At 42.7% G+C, this 23,666-nt stretch overlaps 2 protein-coding genes across 4 annotated transcripts; both read right to left on the bottom strand.

The window, feature by feature from the left end:
* Window positions 1-1,417: 1,417 nt before the first annotated feature.
* Window positions 1,418-7,509, bottom strand: slu7 (SLU7 homolog, splicing factor). Its single transcript, XM_039814262.1, has 15 exons — window positions 7,355-7,509; window positions 6,935-7,112; window positions 5,864-6,017; window positions 5,703-5,780; window positions 5,424-5,588; window positions 5,060-5,125; window positions 4,839-4,970; window positions 4,539-4,636; window positions 4,383-4,450; window positions 3,434-3,573; window positions 2,668-2,829; window positions 2,482-2,583; window positions 2,292-2,369; window positions 2,045-2,170; window positions 1,418-1,929 (listed from the first exon to the last, which is right to left on the bottom strand). The coding sequence occupies exons 2-15, from the start codon at window positions 7,102-7,104 to the stop codon at window positions 1,750-1,752; spliced, it is 1,719 nt and encodes a 572-aa protein (XP_039670196.1). The 5' UTR covers window positions 7,105-7,112; window positions 7,355-7,509; the 3' UTR covers window positions 1,418-1,749.
* A 927-nt stretch (window positions 7,510-8,436) lies between these two features.
* nsd1a (nuclear receptor binding SET domain protein 1a) lies at window positions 8,437-23,592 on the bottom strand. 3 transcript variants are annotated; one of them, XM_039813672.1, is made up of 23 exons: window positions 23,125-23,592; window positions 21,645-22,510; window positions 21,009-21,150; window positions 20,513-20,685; window positions 18,541-20,407; window positions 18,227-18,351; window positions 17,336-17,555; window positions 17,025-17,128; window positions 16,866-16,925; window positions 16,542-16,757; window positions 16,334-16,417; window positions 16,083-16,206; window positions 15,791-15,991; window positions 14,494-14,673; window positions 13,875-14,031; window positions 12,774-12,979; window positions 12,526-12,638; window positions 12,150-12,419; window positions 11,929-12,045; window positions 11,109-11,250; window positions 10,874-10,980; window positions 10,577-10,781; window positions 8,437-9,941 (listed from the first exon to the last, which is right to left on the bottom strand). In XM_039813672.1, the coding sequence occupies exons 2-23, from the start codon at window positions 22,491-22,493 to the stop codon at window positions 9,163-9,165; spliced, it is 6,441 nt and encodes a 2,146-aa protein (XP_039669606.1). In that variant the 5' UTR covers window positions 22,494-22,510; window positions 23,125-23,592; the 3' UTR covers window positions 8,437-9,162. The 3 variants fall into 3 exon arrangements, with proteins under 3 accessions (XP_039669606.1, XP_039669608.1, XP_039669607.1); XM_039813674.1 differs by having other exon boundaries at window positions 17,336-17,552; XM_039813673.1 differs by lacking the exon at window positions 23,125-23,592 and adding an exon at window positions 22,887-22,991.
* Window positions 23,593-23,666: the final 74 nt, after the last annotated feature.

Here is a 23,666-nt window from a genome sequence, read left to right as displayed (position 1 = left end):
ATGCAAAAAAAAAAACACCCTGTCACTTCCAACTGCTTTTATATTTTAAGCAAACTTAACATATGCAAATATTTGTATGAGCATTAAAGGAGTAAAAACATAAACTGAACAATTTTCACAGACATGTGACTAACAGAAATGGAATAATGTGTCCCTGAACAAAGGGGGGGGGCCAAAATCAAAAGTAGCCCTCAGTATCTGGTGTGGCCACCAGCTGCATTAAGTACTGCACCAGACTGACCAGTTGTTGCCATCCTGTACCTGTCCCTCAGGTGTGATATTCGGATGTACCGATCCTATGCAGGTGTTGTTACACGTGGTCTGCCACTACGAGGACGATCAGCTGTGCTTCCTGTCTCCCTGTAGCGCTGTCTTAGGCGTCTCACAGTAGGGACATTGCAATGTATTGCCCTGGCCACATCTGCTGTCCTCATGCCTCCTTGCACCATGCCTAAGAGTTAGTTCATGCAGATTAGCAGGGACCTTGGGCGTCTTTCTTTTGGTGTTTTTCAGTCAGGAGAAAGGTCTCTTTTACTTTCCTGATTTTCTTATAACTGTGACCCTTAATTCCCTACCGCCTGCAAGCCGTTTTTGTCTTTTCGACCGTTTAACAGGTGCATGTTCATTAATTAATGGTTCATTGAACAAGCGTGGAAAACGTTGTTTAAACCCTTTACAATGAAGATCTCTAGTTATTTGGATTTTTACAAAAGTATCTTTAAAATACAGTGTCCTGAAAAAGGGCAGTTTCTTTTTTTGCTGAGTTTAAGTGTATAAAATGACCTATGAATATTACCAGATGTGTTTGTGTTTATGGCTGTGATGCAAAGCCAAGAGACCAATAAACATGTTCCAGCTGCTGGGTGAGGCAGTGCCTTGTCTAAAGAAATCTACTGTATTCCCCCTTATAACTGTAACCATGTGAACAGAAATAACATAACTGGGTGTTGTGTTGCAGGTTTCTAGTGAACATTCTTAGCAACAACAAAAAAGAATACGTGATCACACCAAAATCTGCTCATATTAGACCTGCACGTACTGGACTGTAGGTTTGTTTTAAATTGTGTGACAGTGGGAAAAAGTATTCAATATCAAAAGGCAGTGATCTCCAAAACATTGTATGAGAGTTAATTTCTAGATTTGCATCCAATGCAATTTATGCAGCAATATAAAAAACACAGAATGCATTCATTGATCCACTGCAGCTAACAAGCTCTACTCCTTGCAAGTCATAGCAATTGAATCTGTCGGAAATTATTCAGTTTCTTCTTTCAGTTACTCTGTCAAACAATACTTCCCTGTGTATGATTGACCATTGAAGAGGTGAGCAATTTCATATGTCTAAGTTAACATTGACAATGATGTTAATACAATGTGAATATGATAAAAAAAAAGGAACCTTTTACAGAAGACAAAGTATTCTGGCGAATATATATTTATTATAAAAATGATGCTCCCACTCAAAGCAGTTACGTTCCTGCTCAAATGACTGTTGAGACTGAGGTTGAAGTAAAAACAAAAGCAAATATCTTCATTGTCCTATGGTCTATCGACCCGTGGCATCAAAAACAAAAAGTATTACAAAATAAAATTAACAAAACACTGTACACAGTTTCGGTCACGTTCGTAACCAAACAGAAACCTCATGCTGTAAGTTTAAAAGAGGAAAGAAATTTTATGAAATTGAGACATGTTTTTTTTCCCACCGAGCAGCAGCTCTGGTAAAGGTCTTTGAGGAGAGTCAGCAGGTCACTGTCCTAAGAAGGGAGCCATGGGATCATCTTCCCGGCAGCGTTTCATCCGGAAGGCCTCCATCTCCTCCTCAGTGGGCGCCTTCACTTCCTGCAAGCTGCTGTATGGCCTCTTCCTCTCATCCACCTGCATTATTGTCTCAATGTGCTTCACCCACTTGTCCTCTGCTTCTAGTGCCTGGGGAAAGAAAAACGGGTTAGATGTCAGTCACAGGGAGATCAGCCGGACCGGAGATACAGACAGATGAACACAGAACCACTGTTTGCCATCTAAAAAACAAAAATAACTTTACCTTCTTCAGCTTCTCTTTCTTCTTCTTCTCGTCATCCTCTGAATCGCTGCCGTCAGAGCCGCGCTTCTTGTTCTTCTTGCTCTTCTTTTTCTTCTTCTTCTCTTTCATCATTTTATCTCGATGCATCTAGGGGTTAAAAACATTGACAAAATGAACATACAATTAGACCTACATTTACACTGACAACAAAAACATCCATATGATCATTACTGGGGACTGTTACAATTGTATGACTTTAATCACTTACTTCCAGCAGGGACTTGGGCTCTTCTTCCTCCGGTGGCTCCATCAGTCCCTCTTCGAATGGAACACAGTCTGTGTAGTTCTTTAGGTTATGAAGAGAACAAAAACAGAATGTAAGTTACAAAAATTATATTTACAAAAACTGATGTGTGTATCAAACAGAGCCTTTGAACACTAGAAGTACATCTACTTACTATTCCAATTCCAGTCTCTCCTGTGCAATAACTCTGTTTGACCATGGAATGACAACACTTGTATCCCCAGGAGCCATCCTTCCAGAAAGAGCCCCAAATACACTAGGGACAGGAGAATTTGTTTTTATTTTAAATGTGACAGAATTTAGCAAGACGTTTTTCCACAGTGTTTTCTGCCGTCCTCACAGTGTGGTTGTTGATGAGCACGTCCTCCTCATACTTGGAGCGAGCCACGGCCTTCTCAAGCCCCTTCAGTACAGCACCGTGTCGAGAGTACTCCACGTAGTCCTCCGTCTGGGCCAACAGCAGCTCCCGTGGCGGTGCATCCAAGTGCTCTTCACCACCATACTGATCAACACACACAAAAGCACAAACATCATCAGTGACGTCTTCAGCCAGGATGAATCCTTGAGCCCCTATACACCAATCTTTGGGCTACGGCAAGGCAGCTTTATTTATATAGCACATTTCAGCAACAAGGCAATTCAAAGTGCGTTACATAAAACGTTATAACAGACATAGATAACATAGAATAATAAACAACAGACTGCTCAGGGTTGCTGCACACTTTTTGAATTCAAATGTAATGCTTTTTAAAGACCTAAACCTTAACACTCCTTCCACAGCAACAAAGCATCAAATGGATGGCAAATGCAAATGCAATGAACTGTGTCCCACTGTTATAGTTTACATTAGATAATGCTGTGTTAAAAACATTTTAATTAAGAATTTTATCTTAAATTAAAAAGTTGCTTGGAATTGTTAATTGTGACATTGTGTAAAACAATAAGGAAGATATTTCTCATGCAACTAGGCATCACCTCAAGATTTAAGACCTACTATAATAAGATTTCTTGAGACATTTTATGAGCTTAAATTCTGAAAAGCTAATTTTAGACTTTTTAAAAAGGAGCTGCAGCTGGATGTGCTGCTGCTCAGAAAAAAACAGTACCTTCTCTAGAATGCTGTCCCTCTGTTTCTCTTTAAAGTCCTCCTTCTTGACCTTAAAGGAGCGGTGGAGCAGCTCCAGCTTGGTGGGGTCGGCCTGCAGATGCACCTCAGAGCCTCTCTCATAGGCCTCCCAGGCAAACACTGTCACAAGATGAAGCATTGACAATTATTTACGTACCTGTTTGAGAGGGAATGTGATTTGGATGTGTGAAAGCAAGGAATGTATCAGATTTACCATTTATTGCAAAACAATCAATCCTGCCTTTGGTGTCTCATTTCAAATCCCCTACGTTATATTAGAACAGTAGAAATAATCCCCATAACATTTACAGTCATGCAAACAATATGGGTACTTTAATAGGGAAATTGTCTAATTTAGCTATGTCTGCTAGCTAAGGCAAGGTGGCTTCAGGCCGCTACTGATTGAAGTAATTACAGGGTTTAACTTGAACAATTTAAAACCTATAGATATCACTATAGCGCTGTAGCCTTTAATTTAAATGTTGCTGATGTTCACAACGTTATGACATGTCAATGGTAACACTACTTTTGTTTAGTGTTTGTATCTGCTTCTGTTCTGTGTAATATTTCCTTTCTTGATCTTGCTCAGATCTGTTTTGGTGGCCATGTGACTAAAACACACAATTGCAACCATGTCTTATCTTGACAGCACATAAACACTTGAAGCTGTTGTGTAAATGCCACATTGCTTGAGAACACAATTGTATTCAAGCACAGGGGATCAAATGCTACCAACAGGACTTTTACATCAGTGACGTACTAATAATCCCAGTAGAGATGAAACTCTCCTGTCACTGCAGTAGTAAAAAATACACTTAGAGAAAATAAAAAGTCCTATAACTCTGTTTTTGCAAAGTCAGGAAATTCCAAAACGGAGAGTGGGGTTGGTGACTGGCTGAAGAGAGCTGGAAAATATCTTGGTGACTTACACTGTGTTTGAGCCATGGTGACGGTGGCCCCACTATAGCGAGCAAAGTTATCTCCAGCATACCCAACCCTGTCAGACAAAACAGTTTAAGAGTTATTTCAATGTAAGCCAATGAGATTTTTTTGAGCTATCAGGAAACTCATTTACAACGACTTACTCGTCGGGGTTCATGCCAGTGTTGGAGTAGGGGTTCTCTCTCATTGCTCGAGTCTTTGGATCATAATATGCTGAATTTGGATCCAAATTCCTCAAGTACTGTGAGAAACAGACATGAGAAGGTCAGATAAATGAGCGTCTCGGAGTTAGTAAAATGACCTCAACTCTCACTGAAATCAACAGCTTTAACAGTGGATTAGAGGCCACCAAACATGGTTTAAGTCATCTCAGTTAGACAGCTAAGACTAACATCGTAGCTGCAAATATGCAATTGGCCTGCATTTGCAAATGTGTCCCTTACTTTAGCTGTGTCTTCTCTGATACGCAGATTTCTAACAGTGATTCGTCTCTTGGAGTCAAAGTTCTGACCAGGCATGTCGATGTCGTCTGCATATTTATCCTCATCCTCATCCTCGCTGTCGTGTTCCCGCTCCTGCAGAGAAATGATTTAAAGAATTAAAAGGTTAGTCTTCTAGACAAAAGCCTTTTATCTCTTAAATTAAGACAACGATGCACACTTACCGCGTGGTCCAGTTTTCCAGAGGCCAACTCATCCTGAAGCTTGTGTGCCTTCAGTGTCCTTTTGGCCTGAGACGCAGAAATCAATCGATTTATTTACTGGTCACGTGAAATAAATACAATTGCAGTGAAATGTAATCTGTCAGCTCCTTCAAATTATGCATTAAAAACAGTAGTAGTAGTAGTAGTAGTAGTAGTAGTAGTAGTAGTAGTAATAATAATAATAATAATAATAATAATAAATTTATAAGAGTAAGTCGAATTCATGTGCTAAACAGGTAGTAGACAACACAGATTTCTTTTTGGTACCGACAGAGATTATATGGTGCCACCAAAGATTGTTTATAAAAATCACTGGACTGCTTACCAGATCTACTTTGGCGTACTCTTCCACGATGCGCTGATGATCCTCAGGGTCATACCCGTTCCAGCGATCTCGCTTCCCATCGTAGTCCAAGTCGAGCTGTAACTGGCTGTGTTCATCTGGAGCTATGCTGGTGCCTGTGTACTTCGCCCCAACTTTTCTGGGTCGCTGTTAAGACAAAAGCGAAGGTCAGGTTTACATTATTTATGACAGATAGCATTCTTTTAATGTACGGTAACTAGTAAGTTAAATGTCTACGGAATATGAAAAATTGCATTTTACCTCCAAGCAGTCCTTCTTCTTGTGTGTCATGGCACCACAGTTTTCACAAGCTCCCTTACGAAATTTAGTGGCAGCAGTCTGTTTGGAGAATTTTTTTAGCTTTTAACTTTCCAGTTTATTTGTAATGGCTACATGACAGTAACTCACTGATACACCCTCACCTCCTGCACGCCTCTCTTGTACCACTCTCCAATGGATGAGTATTGTGCCTCAATTTCATCCTGTGGCCTCTGATGCTTTAGTGTGGGCCTTTTGGATGGGTCGATGTACCATGGCACCGATGAAATATACTGTGGGATGTGAGGGTTTATGTCCCTGGAAAAGAAAGGAAGCAGCACAAGTGGGTCAAATAAATATATCAACAGTAGCTTTATTGTAAATATGTCAAAAAAGGGGCATGGTTGTTTAATGGCTTTTGTAGCTTTGGAGAAACTTTGTCAAGTCTGAAAAAATAACCTAACTGATGTTGTTAGGATTACCTCAGCTTCCGCTTGGAGACTCCAAACTTATAATAGAAAGCCTATGTTACAAACTGGGGTTTTGCAGACGTTCACATATGAGAGATAACTAGGATTGCAGAGTTGGTTGGGCGAGGGTCAAAAACACGGTGCATTGTACATATAGAACAAAATCCATTAAATTTGGGTTTAATTTTCATGAACAATATACTTTGGCTGGTGAGGCGTCCATGTTAGTTTTGTTTTACTTTTGTGTTATTAAGTGCAGCGTCTGACTTCTGGAGGATTCCAAAAATCTGAGTTTCTTAGTCATAATTATCACTTGGATGTTGATGTGAACACGATTAAGTCATGAATGTGACATTTACCAGGTAGGGAAGATCTAACGAAATATGCTATCAAATGAAAAGTAGTATCCAGTGTTTTAGGAGTTTGCCCCATATTATTAATTAAGAATATCTCATAGAACTGATGCTGACCATTGTTGTAAGGTTGTTAGACTCTGTGGACTCTTAAAAAGCAGCTAAAAACCCATCTGTTCAGACAGGCATTTGCTTGGCATGTTTAAGCTTGTGTCCCAAGTCTGTTTTCCTTGTATTTTTTATTTGGCGTTTTATCTTTGCTTCATTTAGGCCTACGTGACTGTATTGGATTGTATTTCTTTGATTGTGAAGCACTGTGTGACTGGTGTCTGTGGAAGTCTGTGCTTGCTTGTTTTTGGAGCATTTCCTCAGATATTCTGAGGAACCACTCTCTGCGCAGACAGAAACTTACTTTCCCTCCTCGTCCACCTCAGCTGGAGCGTTTCCCAGCTTCCTCTGCTCCTCCAGCTCCTTCTTCTTCCTCCAGTCCTCCCTGGTCATCTTCTTGGGCTCATCCAGGCCCACGATCCCCTCCGAGCTGACCCCAACGCCAGCGACCACGTCAGTCGCCTGCTCGGTCATGGCTGAACCTGCCAAAAGGAATATACCTCAGTAAGCTTTTAGTACAACCGTGTAACACAGCGAAGTGTTTAGTAGAAACATATCTGTCCTTAATATGCTCATACATAGCTCTCCGAGCAGTGGTTCAGATTATAAACGTTATAACAGAATCTCTTTCGTTTGCTAGCTAGCTAGCTAGCTGTTTACCAGCTGAGTATCTTTGAAGTGAAATAAGTATATTATATCTTATGCAAATCAATAACTTGCTTACCTTGGTAAGTTCCAACAAATAACACAGAGGTTGATATTTTACTATTTTTCTAGCTATATGTCTTGCTCTGTGTTTGAGCTCGTCCCTGTTTTGACTAACACAAGATAGTCGCCATTTCACATCAACTACAGCTACGTCACGTCCTCTCTTCTTCTCTGGGTGCATTACCGCCACCTATTGGACTGGAGTGTGACAGTCTCTGGTGTAAAACCGTAGATTAGCAGGAAACAAAACAACACAAATACATTCTATTTTAGTTCTCTTCATACATTCATGATTTTATTACGTCCTATTTTCTATCGTGGTGTTGAAATCACCAATGTAACATTACTTCCGGTCGGAAACAGCAGCATCTAGTGAACACAGCTGCTTGCCATGATTCACCACCTCAACCGCCAGCACACTGTTGTTTATGATTGTGTAATCTAATCAGTACTTTTTCTTTTTGTGTGGTACATGGCAGATGTTATTATACTATTATACTAAAATGTAAACGATGCGCCATTCATACCATTAAATTGGGGCCACAAGCACACTTTGACCTGATGGATTACCAACAGTGCAAGTGGGAAACTTCCTGTGTCTTCTGGTTTGTGCTAATTTATTGAAAGTTGGTTTGGGAATATGCAACATCAAAGCACAATATCAACTGATATAAGGCCCATAAGGCGGGTCCTTATATTTGTTTTATGACCTCTTAATTGAAATGTTCTGCTTGTTTGGTGCAAATCCCCCCTGCCTGAATGTGTTAAATCAAATTCTCCCACAGAAAGTGTGAGGTCAGGTTGTATTCTAGCACAGAAAACTGAAAACCTTGCACAGAAAGAGTGAGGAGCAGGGTTAATAGGGGCCCATCAGCTCATTTTTGCCCTGGGGTCCTCTAATAGAGCTTAAATATCTAATATGTCTTTCATTTCCTTCCAGCCCCACCCAGACTTGATAAATCTCTTTGAATTGTGATTGACTTGAAGGTCAAAAACATCACGTTGCAGCAGATAACTAAGATAAAGCCTTGTGATATATCAACACATTTTCTTATGCCAGATGCAACTGTAAAAAAACGAAAACTGGATACCAAGTGAATAAGTACTTTGATTTTATTTTCTAACAGAAGTGATGGATGCAAAACAAATGTTAGTTATATCTGTGATGCATTTAGAGATTGTAGAATGTCATTACAGTACTGTATTTCTCCTGGCCTTCGATCCTGAGCTCTGATCCACCTGTGTATAAAAAACTGTAAATCAAAGAAAGAACAGGCTGGTTTTGTAGCGAGAAGAATCATCGAAAGACTTTAGGACTCCAGTGGGTTTATTTTTGCATTCCTCAGAAGCACCAAGCAGGTATTGTTGTGCCCAACGGTAACATGGATCAGTGAGAACACTATTTTGAAAGACGAGGTTAAGACAGTAACAACAACATAAGATGCCCTTATGATGACTGGTCAGGTGAAACTTCTCACCTTTTTCTTATATTCCAAACACTAAAAAAAGGCCAAATAATGTAAACAATGTTGAGAGAACAAACAAAAGAACATAACAGCACCAGACACAAATAAACATACTGACAGAAAGTATAAAGAGACGGACTGAGTCAGTCCTCGAGCCGTAGCACCAGTACACATCCCCACTGTCAGTCCAGCAGCCTCGGGATGAGAAGGCAACGCTCAACCAAAGTGAAGGCAGTGTCACAGTGTTCAGGTAGGTACCAAAACACCAAACTCTCTCTGTCTTTCACTAACTTTGTTGTCCTTTGAATGTCTCTTGAGAGTTTTTGCTGAGTAGTTATGAAGCAATGGGTGGACTGAGTCACTTGTCATCGTCCTCCACTCTCCCCCACTCCTCCCCTTCAACCTCTCCATCATCAGCATCCTCATCCACATAATCACCCCAAGCATCATCCCCATCCCCTCCTTCGTCCTCCTCTTCGTCATCATCGCCTTCCTCCAGAAGATCACCTCCATACAGCGGCTCATCCTCCTCATCTTCCACTATCTCCATCTCCTCCATGTCGTCGTCCTCTTCCTCCTCCGCTTCTTCATCGTCGTCGTCGTCGTCTTCCACCTCCTCCATCTCTAACCCACACACCTCCCCGTCCTCCACCTCACCGTCCTCTCTCTCCTCCTTGGAGGAGGTAGGAGTGGAAAACCCTCTCCCTTCAGTCCTGTCTGTGTGGTATGACCTGCTGGAGGGGACGAAGCTGGAGGTAGCAGTCTTTGTGTTGATATAGAGACGAGGAGGAGGAGGAGGCGGCCCCTGCCTGGCCGACGCAGCCTGGCCAGCAGGGGAAGTGATGGCAGCAGAACTGGCTCCTCTGGAATCTGGGCCTTGCGAGAGAGCGACAGGCTCAGCCATGGCCCCAGGCCTCACGGAGGTCATGTTGGGCACATATTCACGAATCTCCCCCGGCTCCAGAGGGTCAGGCCCACAGGGGTCGTGTTCACTGCAGGACAGCTTCCCGTCCAGCTTGGAGATGAAGAGCATGCCTTCACGATGCTCCTTACAGTAAGAGCTGGGGCACATCTCACAGAACGAAGCTGCCTCTTTACCACAGACGTCACACTGGTGCCATGGACACTCCCATCGCCCTGGAGACAAGATCACTGTCATTACTACGTTTAGAAAATATATCTTTCCTTTTTTTTTTTTTTTTGAGTGAAGGTGACCATAGTAAGATTTTTGTACAAAAATGGGTTGATAAAAGTAACTGGTTTTGCATAATGACAGTGTTGTCTAAAATAGCTCAGAGGTCTAGTCAAAATTTCCTTAAAACATTGCGATGAGACCATGAAAATTCAAAAGGTAGCCCCTCACGTGGCTGATGTCTCCAGAATCCGCCTGTTATCAAAGATAAACCTGGGCTATCGGCCATCATTTAGCCCAAAACGTACTTTGCTAAAAATGCTGCAGTTTGGTCAACTTTCATCTACATTCAGCATAACAATATAATCCACGTGTCCATTCTACCATTAGCAAAATCTGACAATTTTATACAACATTTTCACAAGTATTACCTTACATTAAATAGTTCCTTTATATATATTTTTTTATAAACAAACTAAAATACAATTTGTTTCCAAACTTAACATTCCATCAAATCTAGTCAACTCTAATCAGAGGCTGGCTACACAAGAATTTAGACTAAATTGAGCCCATATTATAGTGCGAAAGAGGCACCAAGTCATCTTTACTGAAACAATAACAGCCCTCCACCTCTACTTGCCTGCAGGCCTCTTGGCCAGGTTGAGACAGTCCGCGTGATAGACCTTCGGGCAACCCGGCTTCTTACAGGACACTATCTGGCCCCCGTCGCCACAGCTGAAGCATTCGTCTTCCCTCTCCTTGGTCACTTCTTGCTTGGTCTTCTTCTTCATCGGGACCTTCCTCTTACCTTCCTTCAGTTTCAGTTTCTCAGCTGACGGCTGGTTCTGAACAAGGAAAAGAGAGGTTACACGGCAGCTCTTCTTTGAAGTTGTAAATTCAGGCAGGGACGGTGAAAGTGCTTTACTAAAGCTTTTACCTTTGGCCGCACACCCAAGAAACCACTGCAGTTGGGTGCTCCACATTTACAGGCAGTTTTCCCATTGCCAAGACACTCCAGGTTGTAGTTGAAATTCAGCTCCATACCTAAAGTACATGTTGTATTAGATCGATGCTGCACTTAGATGTGTAGACTGCAAATTAATGAAATAATCTGCATTCTTATTCCAACACTATACAAAACACCAAAATGAGAAGTAGGCTGTCACTCAAACCTTTTGGGATGTCTTGTAGAGAAAATAGCCCCACCCTGGTGTCCCCATTCACAGTCCACTTCTGAGTCTCACAGTTTGGCTGGCAACAGTGGTTCATGAAGCGAGCCTGGTTCCCTTTGGGCCCGGCATCAATGATCCGGTCCTGGAATAACAAAATACAAACTATAATCTGTTCTACATTATGAATCAATTGTGTTGCTAAGCTGTATCATATGGAGGGCCATATCTTGCACCCGGCGCAGCGCAGCGCAAAGCCCAATGCAAGTGTGTTCAGGTGCATTCTTGGCGTATTGCTATCTTGAGGCGGTGGGAAGTGATCGCGCCACTGACCAACATAAAACCTGGTCTAAAGTCAATAGCGCAGCATTTCATTGTTATTTTAACAGCAAATTAGTAAAATGTGCCTAGGCTTATGCACAGCGTGCGCACACTATGTTTGTTACACACACAGGGATGCGCAGCAGCACACAAACATGCAAAAGATTACAAATAAAAATATTACGGTGCAAATCCACCGTCATAATAGCAATGCGCCGAGGTACAAACACACCTGACTTTTAAAGGAAATGGGAGAGGACACTCTGATTAGTTTATTGCATGTTACGCCCAAAACACACCTTTGAATTAATGAAGACACTAAGCACAACCCTTTTGAACCATGCGCCCGGAGCACAGACCCTTTTTTCTGCCGTCAAACTAGCAAAAGTGGATTTGGAAACGCCCTAAACGCACCTGCGCCATGCGTTTCACGCAGTGTGCTTAGATCGTTAAAATAGGGCCCACAGTGTGTTGTGTTTGTGGACAACAGGCTCAGAATCACCTTGTCCAGTGTAAGCATGTAGAAGTTACAGATGTCGTTCTCCTGGGCGTGTCTGATCCTGGCTCGGCATTCTTCTTCATCGATCACCTCTCCCACATATTCACACACAAAGGCTCCCTGAGAAGAAACAGAAAAAGAATGAGAGTATTAATAACAGAGACAGAGAAATGTGAGTATCATAGGCACACACATTTGTCATTATCTGATTTCTTCTAGCGTACCTTCTTGATGTCCGACACACCAACTAAACCCCAGCCGCAGGACAGCGTCCTGACAATTTCCACTGGTGTGTACTGCCGCTTTGTGAAGGCCTGGTTCTGACATCTCTCCCCTGCTGCACACACCTGAGGGTGGCACTCATACATCAGCATGCGATTAATGCACTCGGAGTCGATGCCGCATGGGTTCTCGTCAGACGCCTTACAGTTGCAGCGCGGGATCTCCGATAGGTCGGCAGTAATGATCTGCACCTTCCCAATGGGCCGGTTTACCTAAGAGACAGACACAGGGGAGGGATTTTTTAAACCGTACAGCTGGGTGAAATGCTCTTTTGTCAGGGCAGAAAAGTACAAATGAGTATGTGGAGACACACAGTACCTTAATGGGCTTGTATGGAGGAGGTTTCTTGTCACTTTTTCTTTCCTCCTGAAGTTGCTTCATCTCCTTTTCTGCCTGGAGCTCTCTGAACCGCTCTGCTGCTTCAGTCAGGGCTATAAAGACGAAACATGATCTTTACTCCAACAATTAAAACACAACCTAAATATCTGAATTGCCACTTTTATTCTTAATATCAGAAGCAGGAACATATATCTAATATGAAACACAATAATGGACCAAGTACATACCATTTTTGTACACAGCATCTGTACCCTTTCCCATTTTCTCTATGCTGTGAGTGTCCCCCTCCATGTAGGGGAAGACTCTGGCTTGGTACGTCCACACAAAATCTTTGGAGCCAAAGAATTGCACTGGAAACTCTCCCACCTCATGTTTCATCCTCAAGATGTTATTCGGGACATCTTTGGCCAGACAGACTTCTGCAGGCCACCACCTAAAGAGTCAGATCAGGTTTAAGGAATACAAACACAGGTACTTTTAGCTGTTGCTTAAAGTCACTGTGGGCCAGATGTACGTACATTTGCGAAAGTAGCGTTATCAGCGCCATGGCAAACCCGCAGAAAGCGCACGCTGCGATACATCAGCTTACGTCGTATTTACCAAACCTACAGTTCATCGGGTAATCAGCGCCTTTCTCCGCCCACTATACCGTAAATTGCGCGCATTTAAAAGCGCAATTGAATGGCCGATGGCAAAGAAATCCTGCTTGATGCGTGTTATTTCGGCATTAGTGGTGTGGAAATCTATTTATTGACTAGTGCGCTGTAGCAAAGCGTTAAGTACTGGTGCAGACTGCGATATTCCCACTGCTGATGCTATGACTGTTTGAAATTATCCTGATGCCAATATTTGTAATGTAGTGAGGAGTTTAACGACTGCTGGAATGGAATGTGAACACTGAGTCAGAGATTCAATGTCATCTTTGATTTCCTCCAGTAACTGTAATATTACATGGCAGCTTAATCTGTAACGCTTAATGATTTCGTGTTCACTCAACGGAAAAAGTGTGATCCTTGTGGCAAAAATCTTTTCAGCTCGTCTCCTTGGCCTATGTCTTCGTCTTGCTCGGATTACTGCTGCCATTTCACCAGGAGGCATATGTGAGGAAACCCGCATCCTGGTTTTACACCTGCTATTAAGAGGCGGAAAATTTTCCATTTTCAGTTCCCGTGACAGGCAGTCTGTGCTTTTACCTCAGTGCGGCCTATTTGTACATACCTCACCATGCTTTTATGTGCACGTTGCGAAACAAATATGCCTGAAGTGGGCGCAAAAGCTTTAGTATATCTGGCCCTGTGTGTATGGCGAATGCAATGTGGTGACCTTACCTGTAACGTCCCCATTTGACCCACAGTATGTCCTTAATACGAGGCCTCTTTCCAGCTTTGCAGTCATTGCAGAACCAGCTGCCCTGAGGCATCTCTATATTCAAACATTCCCGATGGAAAGCAGCAGGACAGGCCTCACAACACAGCAGACTACCCCCTACAAAATCACAGCAAAACAAATCAATTATGTTATTTTCATTATTTGTTTATTGCTTATATTTTTGTATTTATCGGTCTATTGTCAGAGCCCAAAGCTTATTTTGTTCAATTAACATTTTAAAACCCCAAAAGGTGTTACACGTACAGCAATATGACACAAACAGGGAAAATCAAGCAATTTTTGAGGCCTAACCAGTAAATAAACACAGATGATTGATCTATTATCACACATGGAGATAAGGCAGTGAAATCAAAATAACTTGACTGTGACCATTGATTTTCATTAAATCATAATCAATTCATATGTGTGGGGTAATGCAAAGACCTATGCCTTTAGTGTTGCATGGGCACACCCTGGGTTTCAGAAACAGATCTGTCAGATTAGACAGCATACAAGAAGGAAAAGCAGAACTTGGACATGGTGATGGTTAAAATTACCACAAAAGCAGACCAGACTTACCCTCAGAGCATACAAAGCACCAGCTAACGTTGATGTGTTCATGGTTCTTGCAGCCCTTGCGGGGAGTGAAGTGGTTTGGACAGAGGAAACTGTTGTTCGCCAGCACCAAGCTGCCTGCTGCCATACAGTTGTCGTTAGCATGATAGGCCACAGGACAGCGTACACAACGAGCCAGCCTACCTGCAATAAAAACACAGGAGCAAAGACAGCTTAATCCATGCCCATGTCGACATTTAATTGAAGTTAATAAACAATAACCCGATAACACAGAGTGCTCTCAATCCACTGAATTGAGCGGCCGGTGCCTAGCCAAAATCCTGTGTGCAGCAAGTGTTTTATAGAGCCAGGATAAATTGCCAAAATCCTAGCTGACACACACTGTTTGCATTGCAGCATCAGGTGCTGTTTCAAGGATGTTGTATGAGCAAAGCATCTCAGACTACTGCCACGGTTTCTAATGACACATGAGCAAAGATGCCAAAGAGTCATCACTTACAGCCACTATAATAGGTATAGCTCTCCATTTACAGCTCACTGCTACAGACAGTGAGCCACTCACATAAATCACAAAGCTAAAAAGCCCTATAATAATAAGTTTAGAAGAGACACTTACTCAACATTGTTGATATAATACACTGCATATATCTATATTATTTGTACTACTATTATAATGTTATTGCTGCTACATTGCACATATCTGTATATGTTGTTCATACATTGTTGATATTACATAGCCATTTTTATTCTGCTCTTATAAGGTAACTGCTAATACGCTGCACACATTTATATTTAATTTATATTACTCTAAACCACCTTCTGTTATAACCAACTGTACACTACAGTCTACACTGCACTATATTTCTTGTCCTGTCTATACTTGAATATCACATTGCACTTTTATGCTATTTTTGCACTTCTGGTTGGACGCAAACTACATTTCATTGTCTTTGTACTTGTACTCTGCACAATGACAATAAAGTTGAATCTAATCTAATCTAAAACATTGTGTGCTGATTGATATCAGAGAATGAAATTCTTAAAATCTCAAGCAGCAAAAGGCATTGATGGGCTCCAGGAATGTCAGATAACAACAATGAGATGAAGCTAATTGGAGCGTCCTATTAGCAACTTAGTGTATACACATTGTTGATAAGCAGGTCAAACAAACATTTTAAAAATCAGGATATGTAGGACGCTGTAAAATCAACATGGCTTCAAATATTTGCAGACCATTTCTAACATGTCATAGGTATGATATCATTTGTGGTTTAAATCCACAGGCAAAAGTGGAGCTTACCTTTAGAGCTACAGATGTTGAGAGGGTTGGTGATGTGGCAGGACAGACACACGTGCAAAGGGCAGCGGAAGCCTTTGTTATGTGGCTGGGTCGCTGAGTACGCCAATATACAGTCGATGTGGTAGAACTTCCCACACAATGGTATGATGCAGCGCTTTACCCCATTATCAGACTTCTTACATACAAAGCATGTGTGGACACCTGAAAGCAACAGCAACACGTATGTTTTTTGAAGTGCATAAGGACACACATTTTATGAACAGTGACAGATTCAGACACAAGGTGTACCCACCAGCGTTGCATTCACGACAGAGGAATTTCCCCTTGGGAGCCACTGATAGGCCAATACACTGCGGGTGAAAGGCTCCATAACAGTGGCCGTCACACACCAGCAGGTCTCCTGTCCTCTCACACACCTGCACAAACGCACACAAATACACAGTGAGAAACATGTTGATGATCTACGCGTTACAAAGAAATGATGTGTCAGGAGCCAAGCCATACAAAGCAAAAAAATATATACTTTCTGGTAGATTATCTCACCTGACAGACATTCTCCTTTAAGGATGTTTTCCCTTTTACATCCACTTGAGAAGAGAGGCTGTCATTCAAACTAACAGACAGCACCTACATAGATGAAAAGGAGATACTGTTACACTCAATGGATACTCAACGGTTACAAGGCTATAGATTATTTTCCTCTTCGATGGATGACCAATGTCTTATTATCCGAACAATACAACATGCACACCTCAGGTTTGGGAGTTCCAGTGTGTACATTTTGTTTCTCTTCAGTGCTGCAGGCCTCCACCTCAGCCTCCTGCTTGGGGGTCTTAGATCCTGGAAGGCTGGGAGGCCTGTTTGGAGTGAGGACCACGGGGAGATCTTTGCTTTCTGAGTGCTGGGGGGCAGCAGCAGGGGCAGAGGATGTGCTCGGTACAGGCTTCTCTTTTTTCACAGATTCAACCTATCCAATGTGAGATTTCATTGTGTACGGGATGGTTAAATATATTTTTTAACATCATTGGCGGTATATGAGGATAGTGATTGCTTTGAGTTTGGGCTTTTGTAGTACCTGAGTTTTCTTGGCTAACACTTTCACCTCTGAGGTAACTGCACTGTGTCGCTTTGGCTCCTAGAAAACAAACAGATTGTGAAATAAATTCAACATTTCCTAGTCCAAAACAGTAACTGGAGTAGTTGGAACACCACTGCCATCTAAATGCCAACATACCTTCATCTTTGTATGAGCAACAGACACTTCTTCTATGGTACATTCTAGCACCTTATGCGACAGCTTCCTTGGCCTCTTTCTTTCTTGGACCAACAACCCTGTGTCTAAAGTAAAAATAACTAATTAATGCATTATATATTTAAATGTAAAAGTATTCATCCCTGGGACAAACATAATTATTTCAGAATAAAAAAAAATGTTAAACCTTCTATCCAGCAACACCAGTCATCCAGTTTACATCACACAGCAACACAGTTGATGCTGGATTAAACATAATAATCGGTAAAAAGACACACTTAAAACCTATTTACCAGATTCAGGAGGTGGATCAGTTTCTTCTGCTGTCTCTGCATCAAGGGAGGGTCGTGTTGTGGCTGGAGATACTGAGAATGCTACGGGAGAAAGTTCATACTGAGGTGGACTCTGTTCCTGCTCTGCCGAAGCCTCGGTGGGCTCAACAGAAGACGAGGCTGAGGTATTTCTTTCCGGTGTGGTGCTGAGATCATAGTGTGCTGTCATCCCTGATGTCTGCTGGGTACACACATGCAAACAAAGCATCAAGTTCCAATCGTGTTTTTTTAAGAGATGAGAAGTCTATAAAGTTGTTATTTGGTTCTGCAATGGCATCTTGATAACCTAGCAAGACGACCATAAATGATGGAAGGATTCACCTATTTGTACACACGTAATGTGTACAAACGTGATTCTAAAGCCGTCCACCCACGAGGTAGGGCGCAGAGCATAGCGCAGGCACTTCAGAGGCAAAGTCAGGTATACGTCATCACCGCTTCTGGCGACCTCCTTAGCTCATTGGTTTCGCTTTAAAAAAAAGGTCAGCGGCGACGAAGTTAAAGTTGAAATAATTTTAACTTTGAGTGCAGCGCCCAGTGGCAATTTCGAGCGGTGCGCCAGGCCAAGGGTAGAGCTTCCTCCTAGTTGTCTCCACCGCTCTCCCCATTGGAAAGAAAATGGCACAGCCAGCAGTTTTACCACAGAGCATGTGTAGGCAACTTTATGCTGCTTTAGTTAAAGTACGAGGAGATTAGTTTAATGTTTACAGAGAAAAATACTGTAATTTGATATTTAATTTAGTTTCTTGAATACACAGAATATTCAAGAACCAAATGAATGAATGACACTTTATAAATTACCAGTTCTAATTATCAGCTGCTGGAAACTAAAAGAAAAAAGGAACATCTTACCATTTTGGAAGATTCTGCGGTGTGTTTCTTTAATTTCTTTTTTGGGACAAATATTTGTTCATAATCCTCAGTTGACTCCAGGAGCCTTTTAGTGGGTTTCCGGAGACGTTTGTTCTCTGAATGTCCTGTGTAAACGCACATAAAATACATTTACACATTTAATCATTTGGCAGACATTTTCGTCCAAAGTGACATTCAAATGAGGTCCAATCCAAGCCACAGTAGATCAAGGCAAAGAAAAAGTGCCTCAAAACAACAAATATACAGGTATAACACTTTCCTACTCCTTTTACCATCATCAGTTTGTATCTCACCGGCTGTGCTGCTTGCCTCTGAGAAGTGCAAGTCATTCTCTGCCTGCTTCTCAACTCCCAGATCAAGATCTGGTGATGCTCTCATGGTGTAGGACCCATTCATTTCAGCAGACACCTCATTCATAACTTCGCCCTTATTCTGAGCAGCTCCATCAACCATCTGCCAGCGCTTCTTTGGAGCCACTGCGGATCCTGATTTCTTATCGAGGTAGCTGGCCGAGGGATCAGCAGCAGCGGGAGGACAGCACCTAGGATCAGCTAAGTCAGCGTGGCCGCTAACAAACTCCCTGCCGTAAGCCAAACCAGCGAGGTCCGAAGAAAGGCCAGGAATGCTGAGTTTCAGTTTGGCAGGTATCCTTTGTTTTCTACGCTGCTTGTCTGAGCTCCCAATCTGAGAGCGAACAGGAAAGTCTTCACAATGGTAGGTGCCAGCTGTCATGATCGCTTTAGTCCTATTCTTGGCTTTCACCGCTGCGTTTTTGGGTGTTGTGGATCTCCCTGACCTCCCATTCTCTGTTTTGATCCCTTTGGTTAAACCATCAAAAGAACCCTTCATCAGATCTCCTTCTGCAGAAGTAGGCATGACCAGGGGCTCCTCCTTGATGAGGACTGGCGATGGCGGGAGAGCCAGGGGTTTACCTTCTTGTTCTCTGGTATCGTGCATGTCCTTCAGGAGCATCAGGAAGGTGCTGAATTTATAATTGGAATCAGGCCGGAAATTTATTACTTCAGAGTCACTGCTGTCCTCCTTCACAAGAGATTTAAACATTAGTTCCTTGACATCCTGGAAAGGATCCATTGGAGACAGAGATGAGGACGGGGAAGTAGAAGACGATAGATCTGGGTTTTCGGTCTTGATCTTAACTGGTTGGGCAGTGGGTGCACTTGAATCGGCGCAATTAGACTTTATCAATGAGCCATTACGAATTTGTTTCTTATCAGGCTTCCTTGCACGTCTTTTTACAGAGCTGTGATTTGTGGAGGATGACGCGTTGCTGATGGGGATTGGTGATTCCAAGTGCAGAGACCTTTCAGTTTTGATGGGTGCATCAGTAGGTGTATTGTCAAGACACTCATCAGTGAGGGCATTTGTTGAGATTTGGCTTGTGGCCAGGGCATCTTTGAGATCTGTCTCTTCCTCTGCTTTCAGAGCCCTCGTCATCAGACGACTGCTGGCAGGAAGATTCATAGAGTGCTTTTCAGTTGAACTGTACGACAATTCACTACAGCTGCCCAAACTCTGTTCAGAATTTGTATCTTTAGATGTCAATTTATTTGTTAAAATGCTAGAAGATTCACAGGGATCTGTAGAAGGGTTCACGATTTCAGTAAACTTTGTTTTAGTTTTTGTTGAACCCTGTTCTTTTCTGAACAATCTGTCTATATCCTGTATTGCAGACACGGCTGTGCGTTTGGGGCGATGCAGTATTGGAACTGAATCCAGGTCTGCATAAGGCGAGTCCTTTGGCTCATCTTTTAGTGCACGAGTTGTTGTATGAAACTGATCCGCCGTGTTTGTGATGGTAGATAATTCCTTTGATCCACCAACTATATGGCCAAATATGTCTGACAAACATTTCTTTTTCTTCTTACAAGTTTTGCTCTTATTGGATTGAATTGCAGCAGAGTTTTTTATGAGATTGTGCTTATTTCCGTTAGGGGCCATATTGGGTGATGGGGATCGACCAGGATCCACAGAGACAGAGGGGGCCTCCTGTGGCTTTTCAGTAGGGAGTGGGCTAGGCACACGCTCCTCTCCGTTGACAGATACTGAAAGCACGCTTTCAGTATTCCTTTGTCGCTCTGGGAGCAGAACCTCAGCTTCTGCCACACTGACTTTCCATGCAGTGAGTAAACTTTTGGGTATCTGCCAAGAACAGAAATAACATTCAAAATAGTGTTCACAATAACATTATGTGATATTTCATATTATTTATTTATATTTTATATTTAAGTAATTTCATGAACTTACCGTATATTTGTAGTTTTTCTCCTTCTGCTTCCCTCTCCGTCTTAGCACAGGCAGGTCTTCAAACTGATGGCCTCCTTCAAAAGAAAGTATGGCATTCCCGGGGACCCAGGCACCTTCTACAATCTCCCCAATCGTCTCCAGGAAATACATCCGACAAGGACGGGGACTGGGAACTGAAGCAAAATAAAAAATAACGGTCAATTTATTAAATACCTTACACACACACACACACACACACACACACACACACACACACACACACAACACACACACACACACACACACACACACACACACACACACACACACACACACACACACACACACACACACACACACACACACACACACACACACACACACACACAGTATAATTTGTTTGGTTGGTGTAAACCAGTCAGGTAAAGGTTGAGTTGTGGGAAACAATTTGACTATAAAAATCCATATTTTAATCAAACCTCCTCTCCTTCACTAGTCTTTATAATTGAAACCTCACCTTTCATCTTAGTGTAGATCGCCTGGTCTGGGTCACAGGTGATGTGGCAGGGCCACCAGGGCCGTCTGTTGAATTTAGCCCACACCAAGTCCCCTTCCACGTATTTTACTGCAGGAAGAGGCCTTTTCTTTGGGCTGTTGGACTAACCAGGACAATAAAAATACTTTAATATCTCATACACAAAACGGTGGTATTGTATATCATGAGTATCAAATCAAAATTCATTCAGACATTTTTGAGTAATAGCAGATTACAAGATGAGATCATATTTTGCATTATTTACCTTTGCATCCCAATATAATATTTACACTGTTAGGAACCTGTATTGTCTATTGTGTTAGCACTGATTGTTGACTGTTCTGTTGTTTTGTGTTCATATTTTACACATGGTCCAATACATTTCTAAAAGATCGATAAAATTATACTTAGCATGGCTTTGTTACAGGTCTACAGCTGGTAGCAGGCAGGTGGTCCAGGTTCAATCAAATTATTACTTAGTTATCACTTCAGCGCATGGGCATTCATACTGCCTTTCTCAGTGGAAATACATAACCAAGATAATCTTTGACAACATCATGTAGCCTTGGTTGTACAGAGGTAAAGATAAAGTAAGTATCCCAGGTGTTGCAGACTCACATTTGAGTTGGTACCAGCTGGTGAACTAAGTCCAGGGTCAACAGGAGAGGTAAGTTCACCATCACTGTCTGATTCCTCACCCAAGCTCCACCCATCTCTCATAGTGATTTCTGGCAGTGCGCTGGGGCTTAGTGTAGGGTTGAGTTCAGATATAGTTTTGGACATTAGGTTAAAGACAGTAGGTTTGTATGTTCTTTTATCCACCCCTGAGCTGCTTGAAGTCTTATAGTCAGTCACAGTTCGGTCCTGACTCAACTTTGGCGAGTGGTGAAAAGGCGCCATGTCCTCACTACTACTGTCCTCCCTGTCCTCATCCTCCTCCTTGATGTCACTGCTGTCAAACAGGGTGCTCTCAAAATGCAGGTAGCCATTGGGGATGGGAGAACAGCGCTCCATGCTGTCAGGACTGTGAGGGGAGAAGCCATTTCTGTTCACGTCCTGCAGAGTCTCAAAGGGATCCATATCCTCATTGCTTGGAGAAGGAGGCAGCTGGACTGACGGTGCCTCAAACTCACCATCATCACTGATTGGGCTTGCACAGTGCAAGTGATTCCTAGGATGGAGGTCCCTCTCTAGGTCAGGCCTGTTGACCACAGTGCTCTGGTCCTGCTGCCTCTTCAGCGGGCTGTAGCAGTGAGATCGGTCTGGCTGACTGTACCCCAGTACAGCTGGCTGTTTGAGGCTAGAGGATGGCTGCTGCCCGGCTGACGGTTGGTCTGACCCACGTCTCACAATGCCACATTGGTTTCCATAGGAAGTGCCCACAAGACCATTGCGGGGCCTCTGCTCTGGCTGGCCTGAGCCAAACACTGAGCCTCCCCTTACAGCCGGTCTGTATGACTGATTCATGTTGTCATGGTTATATCCTGTCAAATAAAAAAAGAAGCAGGTTAGACGAGGGAAAATGTGCCATTTAAGTTTCTCACAAACTATAATCTGTGAGAGTTAATGAGACTTGTAGGCTACTGTAAATAAAATAAAGCATGCTGACTGACAGACAAATAAAAACGTTGCGGAAATAGAGCGACAATCGAATATCGAGTAAACACAAACAGAAGGAACCTACCAGCCATGAACTGTGCGTGCACACACACACACACTCTCACACACTAATAAGCCGACATCGCATGGCCTCCATACTAGAGGCCGGTCGGACTGAACAAGAAAAAAACACAGAACACAGCCGCTGATCCGTTCCTTTGAAACATTTCATTCACAAACTATGAGAAAATAGTAAGCTACCGCTTTGTCTGATGTCTGTGGGTCATGGCGATCGCTGACTAGTACAGTCAATGAAGGAGCGCTGAGGCTGTAGTAGAGGTGGTGACACTGAGCCATCACAGAAACACAGTGAGTGGCTCACACAAACAAGCTACAGCCACACACCGACATAGGAAGCTACTATTAACTCACAAAAAAAGGGTTGATCGGCATTAAGTTCACAACACTCTGAACACGTGGAAAAACGCAAAAAACTCACCATTTGGAAATCGGCCACAGAGAAACCAACAGCGGATGTTTGATAATGTGGCACAAAGCGAATATTTTTCTCGGTTTGTGAAAGCGGATCTGCACAATCCCAGCTGCAGCAGCACTAGCAGTAGGCCAAGGCACAGCTCTCATTCTCTGCACTTCATCGCCTCATCAGCGGCGGCCCCCTAAAAACTGTCACCTTAAATACAAAATAACAAGTAAATCTCCATTACGCTGCAACATCATACAGCGGCGAAATTCACTGTGCCATAACCGGTCCCCTAGCAGCCACAGCAGCTTATTTACTACATGATTTTTTTTTGCCTGCTGTCGAAGTGCCCCCGGTTATGTTAAAACAAGCCCAGACTGACTGTGTTGGTGAGCAGCAACCAATCGGCACTGCTACCCAACCCCCCGTCTGCATAGGGCCGTGACACTCACCCTCCACACGCGCACACAAGCACGCACGCACTCAAACATGCACGTGCGCGCGCATGCACATCCAGGTGAAGTTTTAGTAGTCAGTGGTATTTATTAAACAGATATGAC

Source organism: Perca fluviatilis, chromosome 10 (assembly GCF_010015445.1).
Source record: "Perca fluviatilis chromosome 10, GENO_Pfluv_1.0, whole genome shotgun sequence".
Classification (NCBI taxonomy): Eukaryota; Metazoa; Chordata; class Actinopteri; order Perciformes; family Percidae; genus Perca; species Perca fluviatilis.
The sequence above is the reverse complement of the archived record's forward strand: the minus strand, read 5'-3'. Positions and strand labels throughout refer to the sequence as shown.